The sequence below is a fragment of the Plecotus auritus genome (genome assembly GCF_963455305.1).
Source record: "Plecotus auritus genome assembly, chromosome: 3".
NCBI classification, from domain to species: Eukaryota; Metazoa; Chordata; class Mammalia; order Chiroptera; family Vespertilionidae; genus Plecotus; species Plecotus auritus.
Window position 1 is genome coordinate 26326405 of NC_137772.1, and position 22464 is coordinate 26348868.

Here is a 22464-nt window from a genome sequence, read left to right on the forward strand (position 1 = left end):
AAATTTTTATTGCACATAACCTTATGTGGTGGTATTTTCAAGTTTAAGGCAAAAAATAAAGTTTCTTAGATAGATTTTGCAAAGCATACTTAGGATCACACTTCTTGTATCCTGAATCATCTGCACCACAGTTGCCAGATCTATCAGTCATAGAATTAAGGTATTTAAAACACTCTGGAGGAGCCCCAACTAAAGCTGAAAAGGAAAAGTATGGTTAGTCACATTGAACTTATATTAATTTTAAAATAATTAACAAATGAATTTAGCATTTTAAAATAGTTTACAATATATATTGCACAAAATAATGTTACACTATAAATTGAAAATAAAAACTAGGTTTAAGATCACACAAAACCACTTCAATGAAATATTTAGAAGTTAAAAGCATTCTTACCATCCAAATACCTTAGATATAAACATTGCATTCAGTTTATTTTTTTAATTTTTAGTAAGTTTAGAAATACATGTCTGTAAGAAATCTAAAGAATATCTTATTAGTCAATACTTTGCGTTTGCATATCTTTTCAAGTCAAGCCAGTCTACTTATATCTTTGTTTTTTTATCATAATTTCTTCAGACCAAAACGTATTGAAGCCACAAATGATTCATTTTCACATTTGCTAACCAAATCATACACAGAATGTGTTTAATTCTCTTAAGATACAACCTACTTAAAGGGCAGTTTACTTAACATAACCCTCCATCATCAGTTCTACTCTAGGATTAAGTCAAAACTCTTTGAGAGAAAGATTTAAGCACTCCGTTATGATACACCAGAAGAGAAGCCCAGGAGACACGTTAGATCTCTGCCGAAACTCCCAACAGCGGTAGTGAGCAGAACACAGCCGCTGGTTTCATCTAGAGGTCATTTGCAAACCTGGCATGGGTGAGAAGTCAGAAGAGTCAGCCAAGCAAGAGAAGCAGGAGATTGCTGGTGGACATAAAATATGACAACGTTGGAGATCTTTCATAACTATAGTGACAAAGCGAGAGTCTCAAGGGGCATGAACATATAGTTTAGTCCCCTTTCAAGGCTTGTTCCTGATTCTAAAGATGTAAAAAGCAGGAGATTAAAATATAAAGAGATGACTTTTATAAACCAGTGCAGATTTTTCTGCACTTTCTGTGCTCTGGTAGCAGGGATAGGAGTTTTAGTAAATATACCACTCTTAGAAGAAAAAGACACATTACAGTAATATCTATACAAGAGAGGCATTTAGACTGAAAACAGGGCTCCTCAAAGGCAAAAATTAAAGGTAAAAATATAAAATAAAATAATCTTTGAAAAAGAAATAAGAGAACCATGCTGCATATATACTGAAACATCTAAAGGCTGTAATCTTTTAGAAACCTCAGAGGTCAAGTGCACTCTGCCCAGCTCCAAAGTACCAGTGTTTTCCAGAGGGATGCTTTTACATAGGTGTAGTGCCATGATTTTTAGGTTGGGTGCTCCAGTTTTTGTGGCTGCTACCCAAGGGATGTCCTTAAATCATCTGGCTCTGGTGGCCACAGGAGCTTTCATTCCTGGGTGGTATGGGATGGTGACAATCAGAGAGTTCTTGACTGGCTACCACACCCAGGGCACTGGGCAGATAGCAGACTGAAACACATGTTCACTCTCTCTGTGAAAGAGAGACCTCGTGGCTGTTCCTGGAGCTTTGGTCTGAGGTAAAGGCATTGGTTTTGGCATATATCTAGGGATTTACTGATGTTTTCTGAGGGGATGGAGGGTATTGGACATCATCTTTGAGCTTTCCCTGTGCTTTATCTCAGCTCTCCAGTATCTCTCATAAAACAAACAAACATTTTACCCTCAGAATTACATAAGCTAATTCCTTAATTTTGATAGGTAGATAGAATGCAGTTATACATATACATGTAGAAAAAATAATTATATTTTTTACAGATTTTGTTTCTCTGGTGGAATCCTGGGTAAAATAGTTTATAGGATAAATGGAACTGTGTTGTTTTAGTTTGGAAATATTCTTATATCTCCTCATGGTAGCCCAATGCCAGCAGCTTTTCAGTTAATGAAATGGCCTGACCTATTTTGAACTTTTGTAAAAGTACCATACTCAGAGCACATAGTTCATTTTTGACAACTTTCAATCATGAATAGAACAAATAAACAGAAGATCAGCGAGAAAATACAAAATTAGAACAACACTACCAATAAATGAGACATAACAGATATCTACAAAGCACTGTATCCAACAATAGCAGAATGCCTATTCTTCTCCAAGCATTTGGATATTCTTCAAGATAGACCATACAGGAGATAAAGAAAATCTAAATAAACTAAAAAGACTTGAAATTGTACATATTATGTTCTATGAATACAATGAAATTGAATTTAAAAATCAATAATAATAGTAGATAAGAAAAATGCAATAATGTGGAAATTAAACACACCTAAATAAAAGAAATAAAAATGAAACCTATGGGAAATTAGAAAATACTCTGAGATGAATGGAAATAAAAGCATGGCATACAAAAATGTATAAGAAATATTGAAAACAGTGCTTAAAAATTTATAACTGCAAATAACTAAATTAGGAAAGAAAATGATTTAAAATCAATAATCTAGCATTCCATCTTAAGATACTGAAAAAAATCTAAACATAAAGCAAACAGAAGGAAAGAAATAATAAATATTATAGCAGAAATAATAAAACAGAGGCTAGACAAATGATAGAGAAAATCGATAAAACAATTAATTTATTTGAAAAGATCAACCACATTGATAAATTTTAATTATTAACAGAAAATTTCCCACAAAAAATGTCTTAGTGCAAATATCTTCACTAGTGAATTCCATAAAATTTTCAAACAACTAATACAGTGCATCAGAAGACTCTTCCAAAAAGTATGAATAGGAAATACTTCAATGAATCATTCAATGAGACTTAATAGTAAAACAACCCAAAGATATTTCAAGAAAGAAAAATTTGAGAATATTCCTCATGAATGTAAACATAAAAATCCTCAAGAAATCTACAGACTAATAGCCCTCATGAATATGAATTTTAAAAAGACAACAAAATACTTATAAACTGAATTATAGAGCATATTAAGAACACTATAAATACCAAGTGGGATTTATTTCTGAAATGCAAGGATGGTTCAAAATACAAAAATAAATTTGTCAATTGGTCATATACCAAAATAGAAGAATGAAAGAGAACAAACCCACCGCATAATCATGTTAATTGATGCAGAAAAAGCATTTGACAAAATTCAGCACCCTTTAATTATAAAAAACACGCAACTAACTGGAAGTAGAAGGAGAGTACTTAATATAATAAAGGCCATTTATAAAAAAACACCACACAGTTGAAATAATACTCGATGGTGAGTGACTGAAAGCTTTTCCTCTATGATAAGGAACAAGAAAAGAATATCAGCTTTCATCCTTCTATTCATCACAGTAATAGAAGGCCTGATTGTTAGACCAACGGGCAACTAAAAGAAACAATATACATCTAAATTGGAATAAAATAAGTGAAAGTATGTGTTCATAGATGTGATGACTATATATATATATCCCTAAAGTTACACACAGACAAACACACACACACACACACACACACACACACACACATACAACCTGTTAGATTTAATAACTTAAGCTCAATTTTAGGCTACAAAATTAACACATAAATATCAGTTGCATTTCACTTCTATATATTAGCAATGAAAAATTCCAAAAGGAAATTAAACAATTCCAACTTTCATAATATCAAAAGGAAAAAATTAAGATTGAAATTGTATGGGAGAACATATTTGGCAATGGTACATCTGACAAAGGGTTAATATCCAAAGTATATAAGGAACTCATACAACTTAACAAAAGGAAGACAAACAATTCAATTAAAAAATGGGCAAAGGATCTAAATAGACACTTCTCCAAAGAGGACATATAGATGGCCAAGAGACATATGAAAAAATGCTCAAGATCACTAATCATCAGAGACACGCAAATTAAAATCACCTCATGCCTGTCAGAATGGCTATCTTTAACACATCAATAAACAAAAAGTGTTGGGGAGTATGTGGAGAAAAGGGAACCCTTGTGCACTATTGATGGGAATGCAAACTGATGAAGCCATTGTGGAAAAAAGTATGGAGTTTCTTCAAAAAATTTAAAAATGGAACTGCTTTTTGACCCAGTGATCTCACTTCTGGAAATATATCTTAAGAAACCCAAAACTCTAATTCAAAAGACTGTATGAACCTCTGTGTTCATTGTAGTGGTATTTACAATAGCCAAGATCTGAAAATAGCCTAAGTGCACTTCAGTAGATGAGTGGATGAAAAGTGGTACGTTTACACAATGGAATACCACTCAGCTGTAAAAGAATTAAAAATAGGAAATCTTAGCTTTTGCAACAGCATGAATGGACCTGGAGATTATTATGCTAAGTGAAAAAAGCCAGTCAGAAAATGACAAATACCATATGATCTGTTTATATGTGGAGTCTAAGGAGCACAATAAACTAACAAACAGAATAGAAAGAGATTCATGGATACCAAGAACACACTGACAACTGTCAGAGGGGAGGTGGGTTAGGGGACTGGATGAAAGAAGGTGAAGGGATTAAGCAAAACACACACACACACACACACACACACACACACACGCACACACACACACACACACACACAACAACGTATAGTATAGGGAAGGCCTAGGAGGAGAGGGTGCAGAGTGGATGGAGTCAATGGGGAAAAAAGGGGGCATTTGCAATACTTTCAAAATAAAGGTAAATAAAAAAATACTACCTGGTGATGGCCAGAGGAAAAGGGGTAGGTAGAGGTGGACAGAAGGAGGATAGAGATGGAAAGATAATTTGTTTTGGACAGTGGGTGCATAATGCAGTGTGTTGAGTTGTACTCTTGAAACCTGTATAGTTTTTATAAAACCTGTATAGTTTTTTGAATCAATGTCACTCTAATAAATTCAATTAAAAGTCTACTTAAAAGATGTTTTTTAAAGTTGTGACAATAAATGTAGTTATAATGATTTGACTTTGGTTGGTGAGCACACAATGCAATACACAAATTGTGTATCATGAAAATGTACACTTAAATCCTTATTAACCAATTGTACCCTAATAAATTTCATTAAAAATAAAATAAAAATTTAAAAATATGTTATTAATGTTAAATTGTATCTATGTCTAACACACAAACACATTCCTTCTCCTCAGACTCTTCTAGTCTTAGGCAACCATTAATCTACTTTGTGTCTTTATACATACGCATCCTATCTAATAAAAGAGTAATATGCAAATTGACCATCACTCCAACACACAAGATGACACCCCCATGTGGTCAAAGATGGCTGCCCCCATGTGGACACAAGATGGCCACCACAAGATAACCTGCAGGGGAGGGCAGTTGGGGGACCAGGCCTGCAGGGGAGGGCAGTTGGGGGGGACCAGGCCTGCAGGGGAGGACAGTTAGGGGCAATCGGGCTAGCAGGGGAGCAGTTTGGCGTCGATCAGGCTGGCAGGGGAGTGGTTAAGGGGTGATCAGGCTGGCAGGCAGAAATGGTTAGGGCCAATCAGGCAGGTAGGCAGGCAGGCGAGTGGTTGGGAGCCAGCAGTTCTAGATTGTGAGAGGGATGTCCGACTGCCCATTTAGGCCTGATAGGATCTGACTGCCTAAACGGGCAGTCAGATATCCCTAAGGAGTCCCAGATTGGAGAGGGTGCAGCCTGGCCTGAGGGACACCCCCTCCTCCTTCCCCCATGCATGAATTTCATGCACCGGGCCTCTAGTATTAATATAAATGAAATCAGAATTTGTGGTCCTTTGTGACTGGCTTCATTAGCTTGCCATATGTTTTCAATATTTATCTATGTTTAACAAATATCAGCACTTTGTTAAATTAATATTTGATTGCATAGTAATATTCCATATTTGCTTTACTCATCAGTTGATGGATATTTGGGTTATTTCTACATTTTTATTATTATGAATAATGGTGCAATGAATATTTGTATACAAGGTTTTATGGGAACATGTATGTTCAATTCTCTTAGGTATATACCAGAAATGAAATAGCTCTGCTTAACATTTTAAGGAAATGCCAAACTGTTTTCTAATGCTGCTACACCATTTTTATATTCCCACCGGCAATGCATACAAATTCTGATTTTGCCACATTCTTATTAACACTTGCCATTGTCTGTCATTTTTAAATTATAGCCTTCCTCAGAGGACCTGAACAGACACCTCTCCCAAGAAAATATACAAATGGCCATCAGATATGTGAAAAGTTGTTCAACTTCACTAGCTAATAGGGAAATGCAAATCAAAACTACAATGAGATATCACCTCACATCTGTTAGAATGGCTATTATCAATAAGACAGATATGTGTTGGAGAGATTGTGGAAAAAAAGGAGCCCTCATTCACTGCTGGTGTGAATGTAAACTGGTACAACTATTATAGAAAATAGTATGGTGGTTTCTGAAAACACTAAAAATAGAGTTACCATATGACTCAACAACCCCTCTTCTGGGTACCTACCAAAAAAATAAAAACATTAATTCACTAAGCTATATGCACCCTTATGTTCATTGTGGCATTATTCACAGTCGTCAAGACATGGAGACATCTGAGGTGTCCTTCAATAGAGGATTGGATAAAGAAAATGTGGTACATATATACTATTTTTACTCAGCCATAAGAAGAGACAAAATACTACTGTCATTTGTGACAACATGGATGTACCTTGAGAATGTTATGCTAAGTGCAATAAGTCAGTCAGAAAAAGCTGAGAACCATATGATTTCACTCATATGAATGATATAAAACTGAAACTCATGGACATAAACAGCAGTGTGGTAGTTGCCAGAGGGAAGGGGATGAGGGTAAAAGAGTTCCTAATATTTAGTGACAGGAGAAGATTTGACTTTGGGTGCTGGGCACACAGTGCAATATATAAATTTTATAACATAGAAGTCCACACCTGAAATTTGTATAATCATATTAACCAATGTCATCTCAATAAATTTAATAAAAAATTACATTAAAAAATCACAGTTACATATCAACACCTATTTATTTTCAGTTTCCAGAAAAAAAATGCATATACAGGAAATAAAATTATAACAAATACCTTGACCAAATGATTCTGCACATTGTGATGTCAGACTCTTACAGTGTCCCTCTAGGCAGAGCCATTTGTCTCCTTCACATGGATGACCATCCTGAATATAAAGGTCCTCTTGACATTCCGCAGATGATCCATTGCAATATTCAGTGAGATCACATTCTTGCATGGAAGTCCTGCATGAAGTTCCTTTTGGTGAAAACTGATGGTGTGAGGTAAATTATAGTAAATAGAAAAGAATGTAAACATAGAGATATTATAAAGAATGATAACTTTACTTATATAGGTAATACCAAAATTTTAAGAAAACTCTTACTTGACACTTGTTACAGCATACTCCTATTAAACAACTGAAACCGGCTTTTAGTGCACATGTGGCAGGGTCACAGCAATTGTCTTGGATTTGATTACACTCCTGAAAGGCAAAACAAATGCTCCTAAATATCTTCCAACTTTCATTTACATTGGATGTATATTTAAATGATGTAAACATCATATAGTATATTTTATATATACTATGGACAGATGCTTAACATACATGTTGGCAAACAAACAAACAAAAAATAAACCCATTTATTTACTCATGGTTTTTAATAAAAATTGATTAGTTACCTACAATGTGCTAGACTGTGTGTTTTTTCTAATCCTAGAGTAGGTTTGACTATATGGGTAGTAGGGTTTTCTGAAATTCTGGAGGCTACCAAAGGCAGCCTCCAGGAGCTCCTGGCTCTTGTAGATAGAAATAGTTAAATGCAAGACATGAAATGAAAGTTACAACTTAACAATTTCATTATGATTAGTTCTTACTCATCCTTTATGATTGTACTGTATTTTAATAAGTCAGTGACTTTTATGAGCTATTCACAATTTATTTTACTTTGAATTCTCTAAATATGAAGAACTAGAAAATGTTATTTTTTAACATGACAAATTATCAACTTTATATCACTCATCCATATTTCATGATGCCTTCTATTTTATGGTATAATTCATCTATGCCCAGTGATTGTCTTTTTTTAATCCTTCAAACTTATTGTGACCTTTATTATTTTTGTTGTTGTTGAAATTATTATAGGTGTCCCCCATTTACCTCTCCTTCCATCCCCCCTCCACCATCCTCCGTCCCCTCCCTCTGGCCCTAACCATGTTGTCTGTGTCCATGGGCTATGCTTATATGTTCTTTAGGGAGTTTATTACCATGATTCTGTGTTTTTATTTATTTATTATTAGGTTTAATAAAAGCAGTATATAAGAAAGTAGGAAGCTGGAGAGATGATATATTCACACACACACACACACACACACACACACACACAATTTTTAAAATTCCCAAGGATTTTAAAAATGATAAAATGATTGATTGGGCCAAAAATTTCAGTAAGTTACACAAAAATAAATCATAGATTTCAGTGATCTTAACATGATTCATAGTATGATACTTAGTAGGGCACATTAATTTGTAGTGTTTTCCAGAACTATTCTGCCTAATCTGTATCATTGCTATTACTATATACATGGGATTCCGGTTAGTTAAACTATATAACAGGAATTTGGGACATAATTATATGATATTTAATAAAGCCAAAAGATACTGCTGTTAATTTTTATTTAAAAATGTCAAGGTGTTTCCATTTAGATCCAAACAAGGAAAAACAGGTGGGTGCTGTGGAATAATTTCTTAAAAACATGTCCTAAACCATTTACCTAAAAACACACTTTTTCATACTGAGGCAAGTATATGAATGACCTTAGCTATTACAGTATGGAGCATTGAATTCCATTCAGATTTTCTTGATTCTCTCATGCCCATACCACTCACTGTGAGTCTCACAATTTCTCTCTCCCTCGTTGCATTCCCTTTTTCTATTCTCTTACCACCTCCCTCTGATACAGCAGCTTTTTGTAAGATTTTTGTGAGTATGAAAACCAGCTTTTATGGATTATGTATGGTCCAAATTTTTTTGAGTTGAATATTGTCCTGGGTTAAAATACTCAAAGCCAGAAATGCACCACCTATGTTTTTTTTCTCAAACCTTTATATCTTTCTGAATGGTGGAGGATTTTAGGTTCAGAAAAAATACAAGAAAAATACACAAGAAGCGCAGTTTAAACTTAGGTCAACTCAGCTATAGGATTAATGACATTGAAAATCACTTGTACAGATACTATAAAACCACTAAATCTGTACATCAATATATAAGTGCCTTCATTAGTTTATTAAAATCCCTATATGCTTTCTTAATGTTTTTGCAGAAAAGTGAGTGTGATAAATTATGAAAATAAGTGTAACACTATAAAATTAAATATTTTTATGCAATTCTGGTATGTATGCTTTCAAATTAATACCTACATCTGCAGTCCCACAGTCACATGTTTCTCCTTCTTCCACTTGTTTATTACCACAAACTGCAGCTTTATATGATGGATCTAAACGTGGATGATTTCGAAGACATTGGGATTTTGGCTTTGAAATAAAATGTGCAAAATCTTCCATGCTGCAGTTACTAAAGATCTTCACACCACTGGAATGACTAAAAATACATTAAACTTCAAATTTTTATACAAGCATTGTATCAATCAACTGCCTACCCTGGGAATAAAGCTATTTAACATTCCACCACAGAAAAAATACTCAATTTTGTTAGTGTCAACTATGCAAAAATGTACAGTATATATTTTTAGTAGGAATAAGTAACTAATCAATAAAATTTTGTTGGATCTTATATTAGTTATTTGTGACACCGTTTTCTCTTGCAGCTCCTATCTAACAACAGAGTGATCCATCTCTGTTTCATTTTTGCTTCCTTTTCTTTTCATGACTTCTAAATATTGTAATACCCTTTTATTGACAAAAGAAATTGGGCTTCTCTACTTCTTTATATTTACTCATAGACAATCTTTTCAGTTCTAGGTTTTAAATAACACCAGAACCTAACAACTCAGATATTTGTTTTCCTAACTCCAACTAATCACCTAAACTCCAGAGTCCCATACCCAATTCCTTGTTCAGTATTTACACAGAGGTACCTTTTCTAAGCACACATCTAGCATACCACCCCCCTACTACTCTTTGTTACTTTAGTGATATTGATTTTTCTTCAAAATATGTATAAAAAATGGGAATATTAATTATTGATTGATTGATTACCTTGTCCTACTAGTTTTTTAGCTCTAGAGAAAAGGCATTTTCTTTTTTTAAAAAAATGTATTTATATTGATTTTAGAGAAAATAAGGCAGAGGACAGAGAGGTAGAAATCTCTGTGAGAGAGAAACACAATCAATAGGCTGTCTCCTTCATGCTCCATACTGGGGATCCAGCCCGCAACCCAGGCTTGTGCCCTGACCAGGAATCAAACCATGACCTGGTTCATGGGCTGATGCTCAACTCCTCAGTTACGCTGGCTGGGTGGGAAAATGCATTTTCAGTTTTTTTGTTTACTAGCACAAAGCTAAGAGCTCAATATTCACTAAAAAAAAAATGAATGAGTACACGGTTAAAACTGTTGTATAGTAGATTTTTGGTTGCAGTTTCACTATAATTTTAATTATTCTGAAAATATTAACAAGTAAAAAGATTATAACCTTGGAGGTCTGTAATTTGATGACTGATATAGATAATATGAAGTTATTGGTTTTTAAAGCCATAGACTCAAACCCTAGTCATTCAGATTATTACAGGAACATGTTATTTTCATGAGGATTACAAATTAGGGAGTTTCGAATAAACTACCAATTTTGGTATTTTTTGTTATTTTCGCATCCTGGTTGAACATACCCTTGTTATATTAGCCATAATGAATGAATTTATTATTACATTGCCAACAATTCAGATGAATTTTATCTAAGTACCAGAAACCAAAAGGAGAGAAAGAAATAGAAATTTAATATTACTGAGAACTGGGCAAGGCAAGGTGTGTTTGCTATGTGTGAAATGGTCCATAGGGCATATATTTTTTGGCGATTTAATTTTTCATTAGAAATAAAATATCAATAATAATTATATCAAATTGGAGAATTTCTTTTCAGCTTGAATCTTTGAACATATTTTCTTGATATTTCTATTCCCCATTCTCTTATTTTCTTGATAATAGAACCTCTGATATTCAGTGTATAATTCCCTTGCATAAATGACTATATTTTTTAGATTCTTGCAAAGTTAGAAGTGGGCTGATATAAAGATTAAGTAATTGGTTTAAAATGGGGGGGGAGGAGCTATATGTACTACTATATGTACTACTTAAAACAATAAAAAATAAAAATTTAAAAAAATAAAATAAATTGTTTGTTGTACTAGAAAAAAATAAAATAAAATAAAGCTATAAGTTTAACATCTAGGAAGTAATGATGACAACCATGCTTCTAAGTGACCCTTCATTCTATTGGTGACTATAATCTTGGTTAATTTAATAGTTAAAGCTTCCATCATGAGTTATGACATTATCTTGGAAATGAAAGCCACTATGCAGAAATCAATGTGAAATGTCACACATTTAAGAATGTTTTTATTCCAACTAACATACTCAGAGGACATGCTCTTAAAACAAGACAGCTTTTTTCTTTCTCTAGCAGCCAGTTTTAGGGAATCCCCATTTAACCGTTGGTGTGAAGTGATTGAGAAACATTGGTGCAATAGATGGACGTGCCATGGGGATTTACCTAGAATCCCTGTTTGTGTTATTTACTTGCACTATCTGGATTTTTTTAGCTTGTTCCAAAATAAACTCCTTTGGTCATCAGGTAGATTCATGTCCACTTGATGTTATAATTCTGTGGCTCTGAATAATTACAAATTGTGATGAAAATATTCAACTTCAGTAACATAATAACTTAGTGTTTCCTACATGCATGCTAAACTCTACAGTGGCCCACCAGGAGCTGAAAGAGTACTCTGGGGGTCTGCACTACAAATATTTGATACTTGTCAGAGATTCCACATAAAACCTAATCTACCAGGAATATCTTTAGTTTTTATTGTACCTTAATGGACATACATACCAAAGAATAAGATAATGCCTTCTCTGTACATCATCTCCTGCCAAAAGTATCCTTGTTGCCATAAGATCACTTATTAATCCAGTTCAACAATCATTTCACAATAGTTTACTATAGACACTTCTGGGATAACTATTCTTATACAGGTTCCTCCAAAATCAGAGTCTGAGATAAAAATTTGAATGCAAGTACCTCTAGGAAATGATTGTGGAAGCAGGAGTGAGGGAATGGGGAAAGTGAAACGTTATCAAGTTTGTTGCTGTAAGACATCTGAAAAGCAGAAAATGCCTCCAAAATTGTCTATCAGAAAGATAAGAGGCTGGCTCTAGTCACTAACTGGATAATGGATTCTCTAATCCCTGATTGTTTGGTCCTAATTTTATAAAATCTCAGAGTATACTCTAAGAATAATGATGGTAATTGCAACTTCTTTGTTTTAAGGCATAAAAATGGTACTGCAAAAGGCCTCCTTTGATAACAAAGAAAAAGCTGAATAACAGCATCTATGAAATCAATAGATGCCAAGACTTCAGTCTGAGCCAGGGCAGAATGAAGGAGATTTATGCAGACAAGACCATATTAATCAATAATTCTTATACAGTGATTGCAAGCCAGCATTTGGCATATCTGCTCAGGCTTAAATGATAAAATCATGCAGGTAAACATAGTGATAAATGGAGGGGTTAGATCACATATGACAAAGCAAGTGTGACATTAGATTGGGAAATTTTGAGATAGATATTTGGGACTTGGATTATGCATTTTGATCTGGAAATCATGGGTCACAGCTTACATTCGACCATTTTAAATTATTTCAACAGCTTAAACTTTAAATACACCAAACTTATTTTCATATAAACTATATGTGTAAAGCATATACAAGTAAGGCATCTTACATTGCTTCTGGGTTCATTATGCAGACAGCTCCTGAACACTGGCATTTGTCAATGTCATCATAAGCTATTCCCATGCTAAGGCTCAGTAATTGAGCTATAATGACTGCAAGTGATTCCAGACTTAAGGTTTTGGGGTGCTGAAAAAACACACACAAGTGCACACTAATATTTTAGGAGATTATTCATTTACTGGGAGAATAATGTAATTATTAAAAATAGTGACATGACAAAATGGAATAGAGGCTTCTAATATGTAACCACAGAAGTGCCATCCATGTTGACTCAATTTGTTACAGGTATCATTATCAATATGAAAAGAACATAATAGTGAAATCTGAAATTTTACCAAAAATTAAATATATAGTTCATTTGATGGCACCAAAACAAGATAAAAACTGCCCCAGTAATATAATTATATATAATAATAATTATAGTCGTATTCATACTAACCAAAAAGATTTACACATATACATAGTGCCAAATTATTAACAGATTGTGCTAATTTATAATTTGATTATTTAGAGATAATATTTTATATCAATGTTTTTACATTATGTTTCATAAAAAATAATAAATTAACACATTAAATTAATTTATATTATGGTAATAATGACTGATAATGAGAATGCTGACTTTCCTTCTGGGTTGATTATGCAGACAGCTCCTGAGCACTGGCATTTGTCAATGTCATTATAAGCTAATCCCATATTAAGGCTATTTTCAAAACCAAAATGCCTTTATCATTTTCTTTTTGTAAATGTAAGATGCTTATATAGAACATTTTGACCATACTAGAACATATGAAGTTTAAGAAAAATCCACACATCACACTAGGTCTTCAAATATATCTAATAACACTTTTGTGAATATACTTCAAGATAGGTTTCCAGGAATACATTTTGGTATATTCTGTTTGCTTCTCTAAATCAACTTTCCATCATTTTCCACCTTGCTCTCTAGTCAAGGATGGCACCAAAGGATAATATCAAAAGGTTCCTTTTCCCCTGCTTTACTTTGGTCTAATGGGGAGGACAGGGTAAGAAAATTTTATTAGCCTCATTGTCCAGGTGCTTATGGCTGTCTAAATTCTTGAGTGGAGGTCTCTACTTTCTGTCTGTGACCCTAGTAGAATGTCTCTATCCTTTCCTTCTCGCTTGGGTAACAAATTAAATATCTTTATTACTAGCCCTGAGACACTGCAAAGTCCCTACACCTTGCATGCACATTGATAATGGCCCCTTTATCAAATTACCACAGTTGAATGTACCACCCATTTTTAAATAGAGGAAGAATAAGAAGATAAAAGAGAAGGAGGGGGAAGAGAAGAAAGAGAGGGGATAGAAGCTGGGGAAGAGGGGAAGGGGAAGGGAAGAAGAGCGGGTGTATTTGATTCTATGGAAAAGAAAATGAAAGATTCTGCTAAATTTCAATAATGTAAATAATAGGATATTATAAATAGTAATGTAATGAATAATAGGGTATATATTATTTTTATAGTTATTTAAGATTTTTTGTTTTATGTTCAGGATATTATAGAAAAGGTGTGGCAACCATTCAATCAATGTAGCTTTATAATTGTTTCTCTTTCTCTATGACTCCTGTTCCTTGCTATCTTTTATAGCTCAGTAAGATGAAAACAACAACATCCAAAAAGTTTCACTCTAGTCATTTGTATAAAAGTCATCCCCTACACTCCCATGTGCAATTGCTCCTTTATTCTCTATATTCTTACTAGTTCATTTGTTCTGGTCTTTCATTTTATCATGAGCCTAGAAGTTCAGTGAGCAAAATTTTTGCATGGGGGTTGGGGGTCCCTCAGCTTGGCCTATACCCTCTTGCAATCTGGGACCCCTCGGGAAATATCCTACTGCCGGTTTAGGTCCGATCCCACAGGGATCCCTGAGGGATTGGGCCTAAACCAGCAGTTGGACATCCCTCTTGCAATCAGGGACTGCTGGCTCCTAACTGCTCGCCTGCCTGCCTGATTGCCCCTAACCACTGGCCTGCCTGCCTGATTACCCCTAACCACTGGCCTGCCTGCCTGGTTGCCCCTAACTGCTCGCCTGCCTGCCTGATTGCCCCTAAATGCCTCTGCCTGCCTGCCTGATGACCCCTAACCACTGGCCTGCCTGCCTGATCGCCCCTAACTACTAGACTATCAGCCTGATGGTTCCTAACCGCTTTTGCCTTGGCCCCCAACATGGTGGGTTCATCAGGAAGGTCATCTGGAAGGACATCCAGAATGACGTCTGGAAGGTTGTTTGGCTGTCCAGTCTAATTAGCATATTATGCTTTTATTATTATAGATAGGGTCAAATATATGGTTTGTGTTGGAGATGACATTCCTTTGCATTCTCTTTGTGGCAATCTGGCATAGGGCTTCACTCAGATAGGGCTGTCATTACAAACTGTGTTGGTTTAAATAACAGAAATTTATTTTCTCACATTTCTGGAGATTAGAAATCCAGGTCAAGTTGCCAAAAGGGTTCCTTTCTGGTAAGGCCTCTCTCCCTAGGTTGTAGAAGGCTGTCTTTTCACAGTGTCTTCACATGGCCTTCTTTAGTATATGCACAGAGATAGATAGCTCTGCTGTCTTTTCCTCTTTTATAAGGACACCAGTCCCATTGGATGAGAGGCATACTCTTATAACCTCCTTTAATCTTAATTACCTCTGTAAAGGCCCAGTCTCCGATATATAGTCACATTGGGGATTGGGGTTTCAATAAATGAATTTTAGGAGTACACAATTTAGTCCAAAACAGATTAGTAGCAAAAACTTGAAAAGGTATAAACTGGAGTATAAGAATTTCCTATGGGATATTGTTATGATTACTTTTGTTTCTAACATAAAATAATGGAAAACTAAAATTATATTTAGCATTGGCATTTTAAAATATTTTGTATAAAAGCTATAAGTAAGCAGACAAGTTTCTTTTGTTGAATCTGCTTGTTATAATAGCTGTTAAATAATAGCAGCAGGGATTTATTAAGGACTTCTTATGTGCCAGTCACTAGTATTCCTATGTTGTACAACATGTGATTACTTTCTATAAATATGCTTGTCTGTTTGCTTTGTAAAAACATTTAGTCTCTAATATTAGAAATCAGGATTCTATATATGCCTTTTAGATAAAGTTCATTAATACTATTAAAACTTTCTAAATTTTTGGTCTGATAAATTATCCAAGTATGATTATTTCTGTTACTAGCTCAGTGTTTGCTTTGTGCATCTTAGTTTGGTATATATGAGTTCATGTTTATTATATATGCTAGTAAAATTTTATTTCATTCTAAATAATAAATCACCTAAAAGTCATATCTATTTTACCTGAAGAACATTTTGATGATTTATACTATTGATACATCAAATTTCCTTTGGTTATGTATTTGCTTCTTTTTCTTTCTCTTTAGGGTTAAAATTTCTGTGGCATTATATATGGGAGTAAAACATATACATACATATATATATGTATAGAATATTTATTTACTCAAATATACACACTTATATATAATTTATTTATAATATTATATGTACATACACATATAGACACATATTTGTGAAGTCTTTGTGTGTGATAAATATCTGCATAACTATTACACTGTACAAAATATGGGATATTTTTATCACCTAGGTCCTAGGAAGTTCTCTCCAGCAAGTTTCCAGGCATTACCTCACCACAATTTGTAACTTCTACTCTGACTTTTAATAAAATGGTGTCTCTTTACCTAAACATTAAAATGGGATAATGAAGTAAATATTCTTTTGCTTCTGTTTTACTTTATTCAACAGGTTTTGAGATCCGTCAATGGTCCATGTATAACAATAGTTTATTTTTATTGCTTACATTATGTGAATATACCACACATATTTATCCATTTCATGGATAGGAGAACTCAGTATTTTTAAAGTGTCAATGTCCCTCAAATTGGCCTAAAGATTCAGTTCAAAATTAATCAGAATCCAAGCAGTTTTTGCTGAAATTGACAAACTGATTTTAAAATGGAAATGCAGAGAATTCAGAGTACCTAAATCTGTCTAAAGAAGTAGTAGCAGGGTTTACACTACCATGTTTGATGACTTACTGTGAAGCTATAGTTATTAAGACAATGTGTTGTTGGCTGAAAGACAGAAAAACAACAACCCACCAACGATGATAAAAGAGTCCAGAAAGAGACTAGAAATATGATGTCCTGTTTTAATGATAGAGGCACCACTAGGGGATTAGGTAGGGAGAGTGGTGAGTGTTTAACATCAGAGCATTAATTGTTTGCTTCAATATCTTGCTTCAGTAAATAACGGTGGCTGCTGATTTTTTCCAACTAAAGGTCAGGAAATGATTATCCAATGAAATCTGGAGAATAAGAAAGAAGAATACTAGAAAGCTCTTCTCTGAATGCTCCTCTCACGATAGAGGCCACTGCCCTCTGCTCATGAAACACACACTTTCCAATAAATGATGGCATTATTTTACTGTTGGGGGCTAACCTTCCTTTAGAGAGAATGAGTTCTGTTCTGGTTTTGTTATCAGTGAAGGTCCTGCTTCACATGTGATTCTTATATTTCAGTGTTGTGACTGCATAAATCAGCCAAATTCCAGTTTTTGAGACTAGGTAATGGCTTGCCAATAAACATAAGTCACATTTTCCAAACTATCATATGTAAATTTTAAAGTTGATATTTGTGTGTCCATTTGATTGATTCATCTTTTCATATTTTTACTTAGCTTCACTTGTTCACTGAAATAAGAGTGTTATGCATTGCATTCCTCAAATTCTGGTACATTGTACAAACACACAAAATAAAAAAGTAAATTCCACATGTCAAAATAATCATAGCATTATGAAAGAGGAGCAAAAATATACTAATTTTAAATATACCAAGAATTTCTACTAAAATAAATAATACCAATTAGGGCATTTGATTCTGTTATCCTTCACGTGGGCCCCATAGAGCATTTTAAGGAAATTTTTTTACGTTTTATTTTAACCTGGTTTATAATTATGTTAACTATATAATTAAGAAAAATGATCAAAATCTAAGCTTGAAATCAAAAGCAATTACTTATTAAATATTGAGCACATGCAAATTTATGAGAATCTTCTAAGCCTGAAATAGACTACTATATTAATTTTCTAAAATGGATATTTTGAACTCCAGATGAAATGCCAAAAATTGTACGTGTATGAAGTTCAATGAGGACTTGCTATAGTTCAAACATTTCTTTCAGCAGCAGGGACAAAGATGAATATGTTCATTATGCAAATATTAAATACCTAAAAATGAATAAAAATACTGAACTATATATAATCTAAACAGCATTTTATTTATATATCTTAGCCAAGATTATACCAACCAGAGCAATGGCTCCTCCATATTGTCTATCACACATCTTTCCTTGAAAGGTTGCACCAACATAATCTGATTTTTCTCTGTAACTTAAATTTAAAAAATCATATACATTTGTAAAACTATGCAATTAATATTGTATTTGCCAAATATAAATATATATTTAAATATTTATATAATATACTCATAGATAGTTTCATGTAACATTTAAGTAACAAAGCATAGGAAGTGACTGTGAATGCTTCTTTTGAAAACAATAAAATAGATTTTAAAACAAATATAAAGTGTATTATCAGATGAATTTTTTAAAAGTGAAGAATCAGTTTTGTGTAGTATTCACTAAAAATTAAAATATTAGTAAAAGATCAAAATAAGAGTTAAGTAAAATTTCTTAAAATTAAGAAAATAAGGCAATGTAGTTGATAATAGGAAGAGTTATATACCTTATAGACTGAAGTTTCCCCTTAGTAAGATTGAATTAGCTTGCCAGAGTCATGCAAAGTTATGGCATACTTGAGGGGCAGACAGTAACATAAAAGATTATGATTTAAAAACATATAGGGTGTCCCAAAAAATGTATACACACACTTTGAATAATTATAAAGGCAGTGTTTATTTCATTGTCGAAATTGAGCTATCAACTATAAAAGTGTGTATACATTTTTTTGGGGGGTGGGGCTGCTGTATGTATTATTTTATTTAGTATAAAAATATATATAGGTTTGGACATTAATAAAAAAACAATAATCTTATTAAATAGATCATCTTATACTTTTTTAAAAGGAAGCATAGTGTGAATATGGTATATTAGAGATGTTTAAATATACAATTGTGCTTCCATTTCCTTGTTATTTATTATTTTATTTTATGGAAATAAAGCATAAAAAGAAGCCCAAATTACTATATTCTTAGAATACAGGTACATTTCTTCAGATAAATATTATTAGTGTTTTATGTATAGTTAGGGACATTATACTATAAGGTAAGAAGGCAAGAAGGCATATGGTAACAAGTTTAAAAGGAGTAAATTTTAAATACAAACAAATAAATACAGTGATATCAATAATTCTATAAAACCCATGTTTTGAAAAATAATATTCACATGATGTATGTAAGAAAAATGGCACAAGATGTCTTTCTCTAAAGACCTTTGAACTGTCAGAAATTAGGTCAAAAGTGTTTTCTTTATATAAGATTGAGTAATGCCAACATATGCTTACACAAGTAAAAATGCCATATCATGTGGACGCAAAACAAGATAAGATCTTTTCCATTTTAAAAATTTGTGTAATAATTCATTAACATCTCCTGTTACTGGCATTTTATTTTCATCTATCCAAAGCTCCAGTGAAGACAGAATTATTGTAATATTAAATGAAGTAAAAATCTAAAATAGAACACATAAAGAAAATATATTCAAATATCATGGTCTAAATAGATTTGGAAATTAGATGTGAAAATAAACACTATCCTGATGACAAATATTAAACAACTGAACTGTAAGTCTGTTTTGAATCTTATAATATAAAAAGTACATACTACTAATGAAATAAGTTGTAATTAATGTTTGAAAAGCCTGTCCTTAAGCAAGCCCTAACTCAAGTGCTATATTTAATTTAATCCTTACAATAACCTAACTAGGTGTCTACAATGATAATTATTTCTATTAAATAGTTAGAAAACAAATTTAAAGTGCTTATATACTTTTCCTTATTCACACAAGATATGTATTCAGGCAGTGTCATAAAAGAAACTAAGGGAATTTTTTAAGTATCACAAGCAAATGCAAAAGTTCTAAAGAGCAAACACTTACAGCATTAGTCAATCCAATTAATTGGAAAATTTTTTGAGTGACAACAGCCGTATCAGAACCCATATGATTATACTGAAAAAGATAATCACACATTTTAAATCTAAATATATATTGCTTAATATTTAATTATTGCTGTGTTGTTTAAATTTTAATATAGTGAGTTTGAAATGTTTTGACTACTAATTTTTTGTTTTTAAATATAAATTATTATAGAAATAATATGATATTTATTCAGTGTGAGAAATAGGGTATATTAAAAAATACAAAAACAGCCCTAACCGGCTTGGCTCAGTGGATGGAGCATCGGCCTGCGGACTCAAGGTCCCAGGTTTGATTTCGGTCAGGGGCATGTGCCTTGGTTGTGGGCACATCCCCAGTGGGGGTTGTGCAGGAGGCAGCTGATTGATGTTTCTCTCTCATTGATGTTTCTAACTCTCTCTCCCTCTCCCTTCCTCTCTGTAAAAAATCAATAAAATATATTTTTTAAAAAATACAAAAACACCTTACAAACTCCCAAAAGTAGAAGAGAGGGACACTTTCAAAGTCATTTTACAAGGCCAGCATTACCCTGACACCAAAAATCAGACAAAAACACTACAAAAAGAGATTACAGGTCAGCATCTCTGATGAACATAGATGCAAAAATCCTCATTGGTACACTGAGATCAACAGCACATTAAAAGGATCTTACACCAGGTACAAGTGGGATTTATTCCATGGTTGCAAGAATGGTTCAACATTTACAAACCAGTTAATGTGATAGACCACAAAATAAAGGGAAATATCACATAATTATCCCAATTGATATATTTTACAAAATTCAATATCTTTTAAAAAAAACAAAATATGTATAAAAGAAACATGGTTCAACATAATAAAAACCATATATGACAGACCCACAGCCAAGATCATAATCAATGGTGAAAAGTTGAAAACTTTTCCCATATAATCAGGAACAATACAAGAATACCCAGTCTTACCACTTTTATATAACATAGATTGAAATCTTAGGCAGAGAAAGTAGGAAGAAAAGTAAATAAAATACATGCAAATGGCAAAGGAAGAAGTAATACTGTCACTATCTGCAGATATGTTATAGAAAGCCCCAAACTCATCATAAAAAAGCCTGTTAGAACTAGTAAACAAGGACAGTAATGTTGCAGGATAAAAAAAAAATATATATATATATATGTATACAAAACTATGTTTTATATACTAATAGAAACTATCAGAAAGAGAAATTAAGAAAATAACCCCATTTACAATATCAAAAATAATAAAATACATAGGAATAGATTTAAGCATAGAGGTGAAGGATTTGTACACTGAAAACTACAAGAATTGAAAAAAACACACAAACAAATGCAAATATATTCAATGCTCAAGAGTTAATATTGTTAAAATGTTTCAACTACACAAAGCAATCTACAGATTTGATGCAATCTCTGTCAAAATTTAAATATCAATTAGGAGTCATAGAACATTTAGGATTGGGTGAAGATGGTTTGAGAGATTTATAAGTAAAAACTTCAAAGTGTTTGATGTTACTTATATGTAATTGTTTTAAGAAATTGAAAAACCCAATATGTATAAAATTGTATACTCATTGACTAGAAAAATTAAAAAGAAATATAAAACCAATGGTTAGCAGGTATGAGGAAAATAGCATTTTCAGTTTTAACTTAGGTAAAAAGTTACAACCTTTTCATAAATCTATAAACAGAATAGAAAGTCTACAAAGATGTGTCACTTTATTAAACACTGAATATCTAATACTATACTCTGCTTTCCTTGATGTTACTATGGATAAATTTACATGGTTATGTATCAATTATATATCATTTAGAGGTCCAATGCACAAAATTTGTGCAAGGGCCTTGGCCCCAGCCCCCCACCCGCCGCTGCTATGGCTGGGGGGGGGGGGGTGAGAGTGGGGGGGGGGAGGGGCGGTCCTCTGCTGCCTCTACCATGGCCCCTGCCTGCTGCGGCTTTGTCTGGAAGGAAGGACGTCAGGTCTAATTAGCATATTATGCTTTTATTATTATAGATAAATCTGAAGAAAGTGGAAAAAATATAAACTTATAAAAATAACTAAATGGACACTCTTGAGTTGAAAAATACAATAGCTAAAGTAGAAACTTCATAAAAGGAGTGTTCACCAGCAGAAAAAAAGAATAATTGAACATGATGGTATATCAACAGAAATTATCCAACATAAAAAAATCAAAAAGAAAAAACAAAAAAGTAAACTGAACAGAATCATAGACACTAAATTGACATCAATACATAAGCC

At 33.2% G+C, this 22464-nt stretch overlaps 1 protein-coding gene across 1 annotated transcript in view; it reads right to left on the reverse strand.

Moving 5' to 3' along the window:
- Positions 1-22464, reverse strand: part of LOC308243475 (disintegrin and metalloproteinase domain-containing protein 2-like) — a gene marked incomplete at both ends in the record, with an annotated part of 64742 nt that overhangs the window by 22925 nt on the left and 19353 nt on the right. The window contains 6 exon segments of the mRNA XM_080659020.1: positions 90-195; positions 9469-9653; positions 13012-13148; positions 18366-18447; positions 19579-19745; positions 20172-20243. Coding sequence (XP_080515146.1) covers positions 90-195; positions 9469-9653; positions 13012-13148; positions 18366-18447; positions 19579-19745; positions 20172-20243 — 749 coding nt within the window.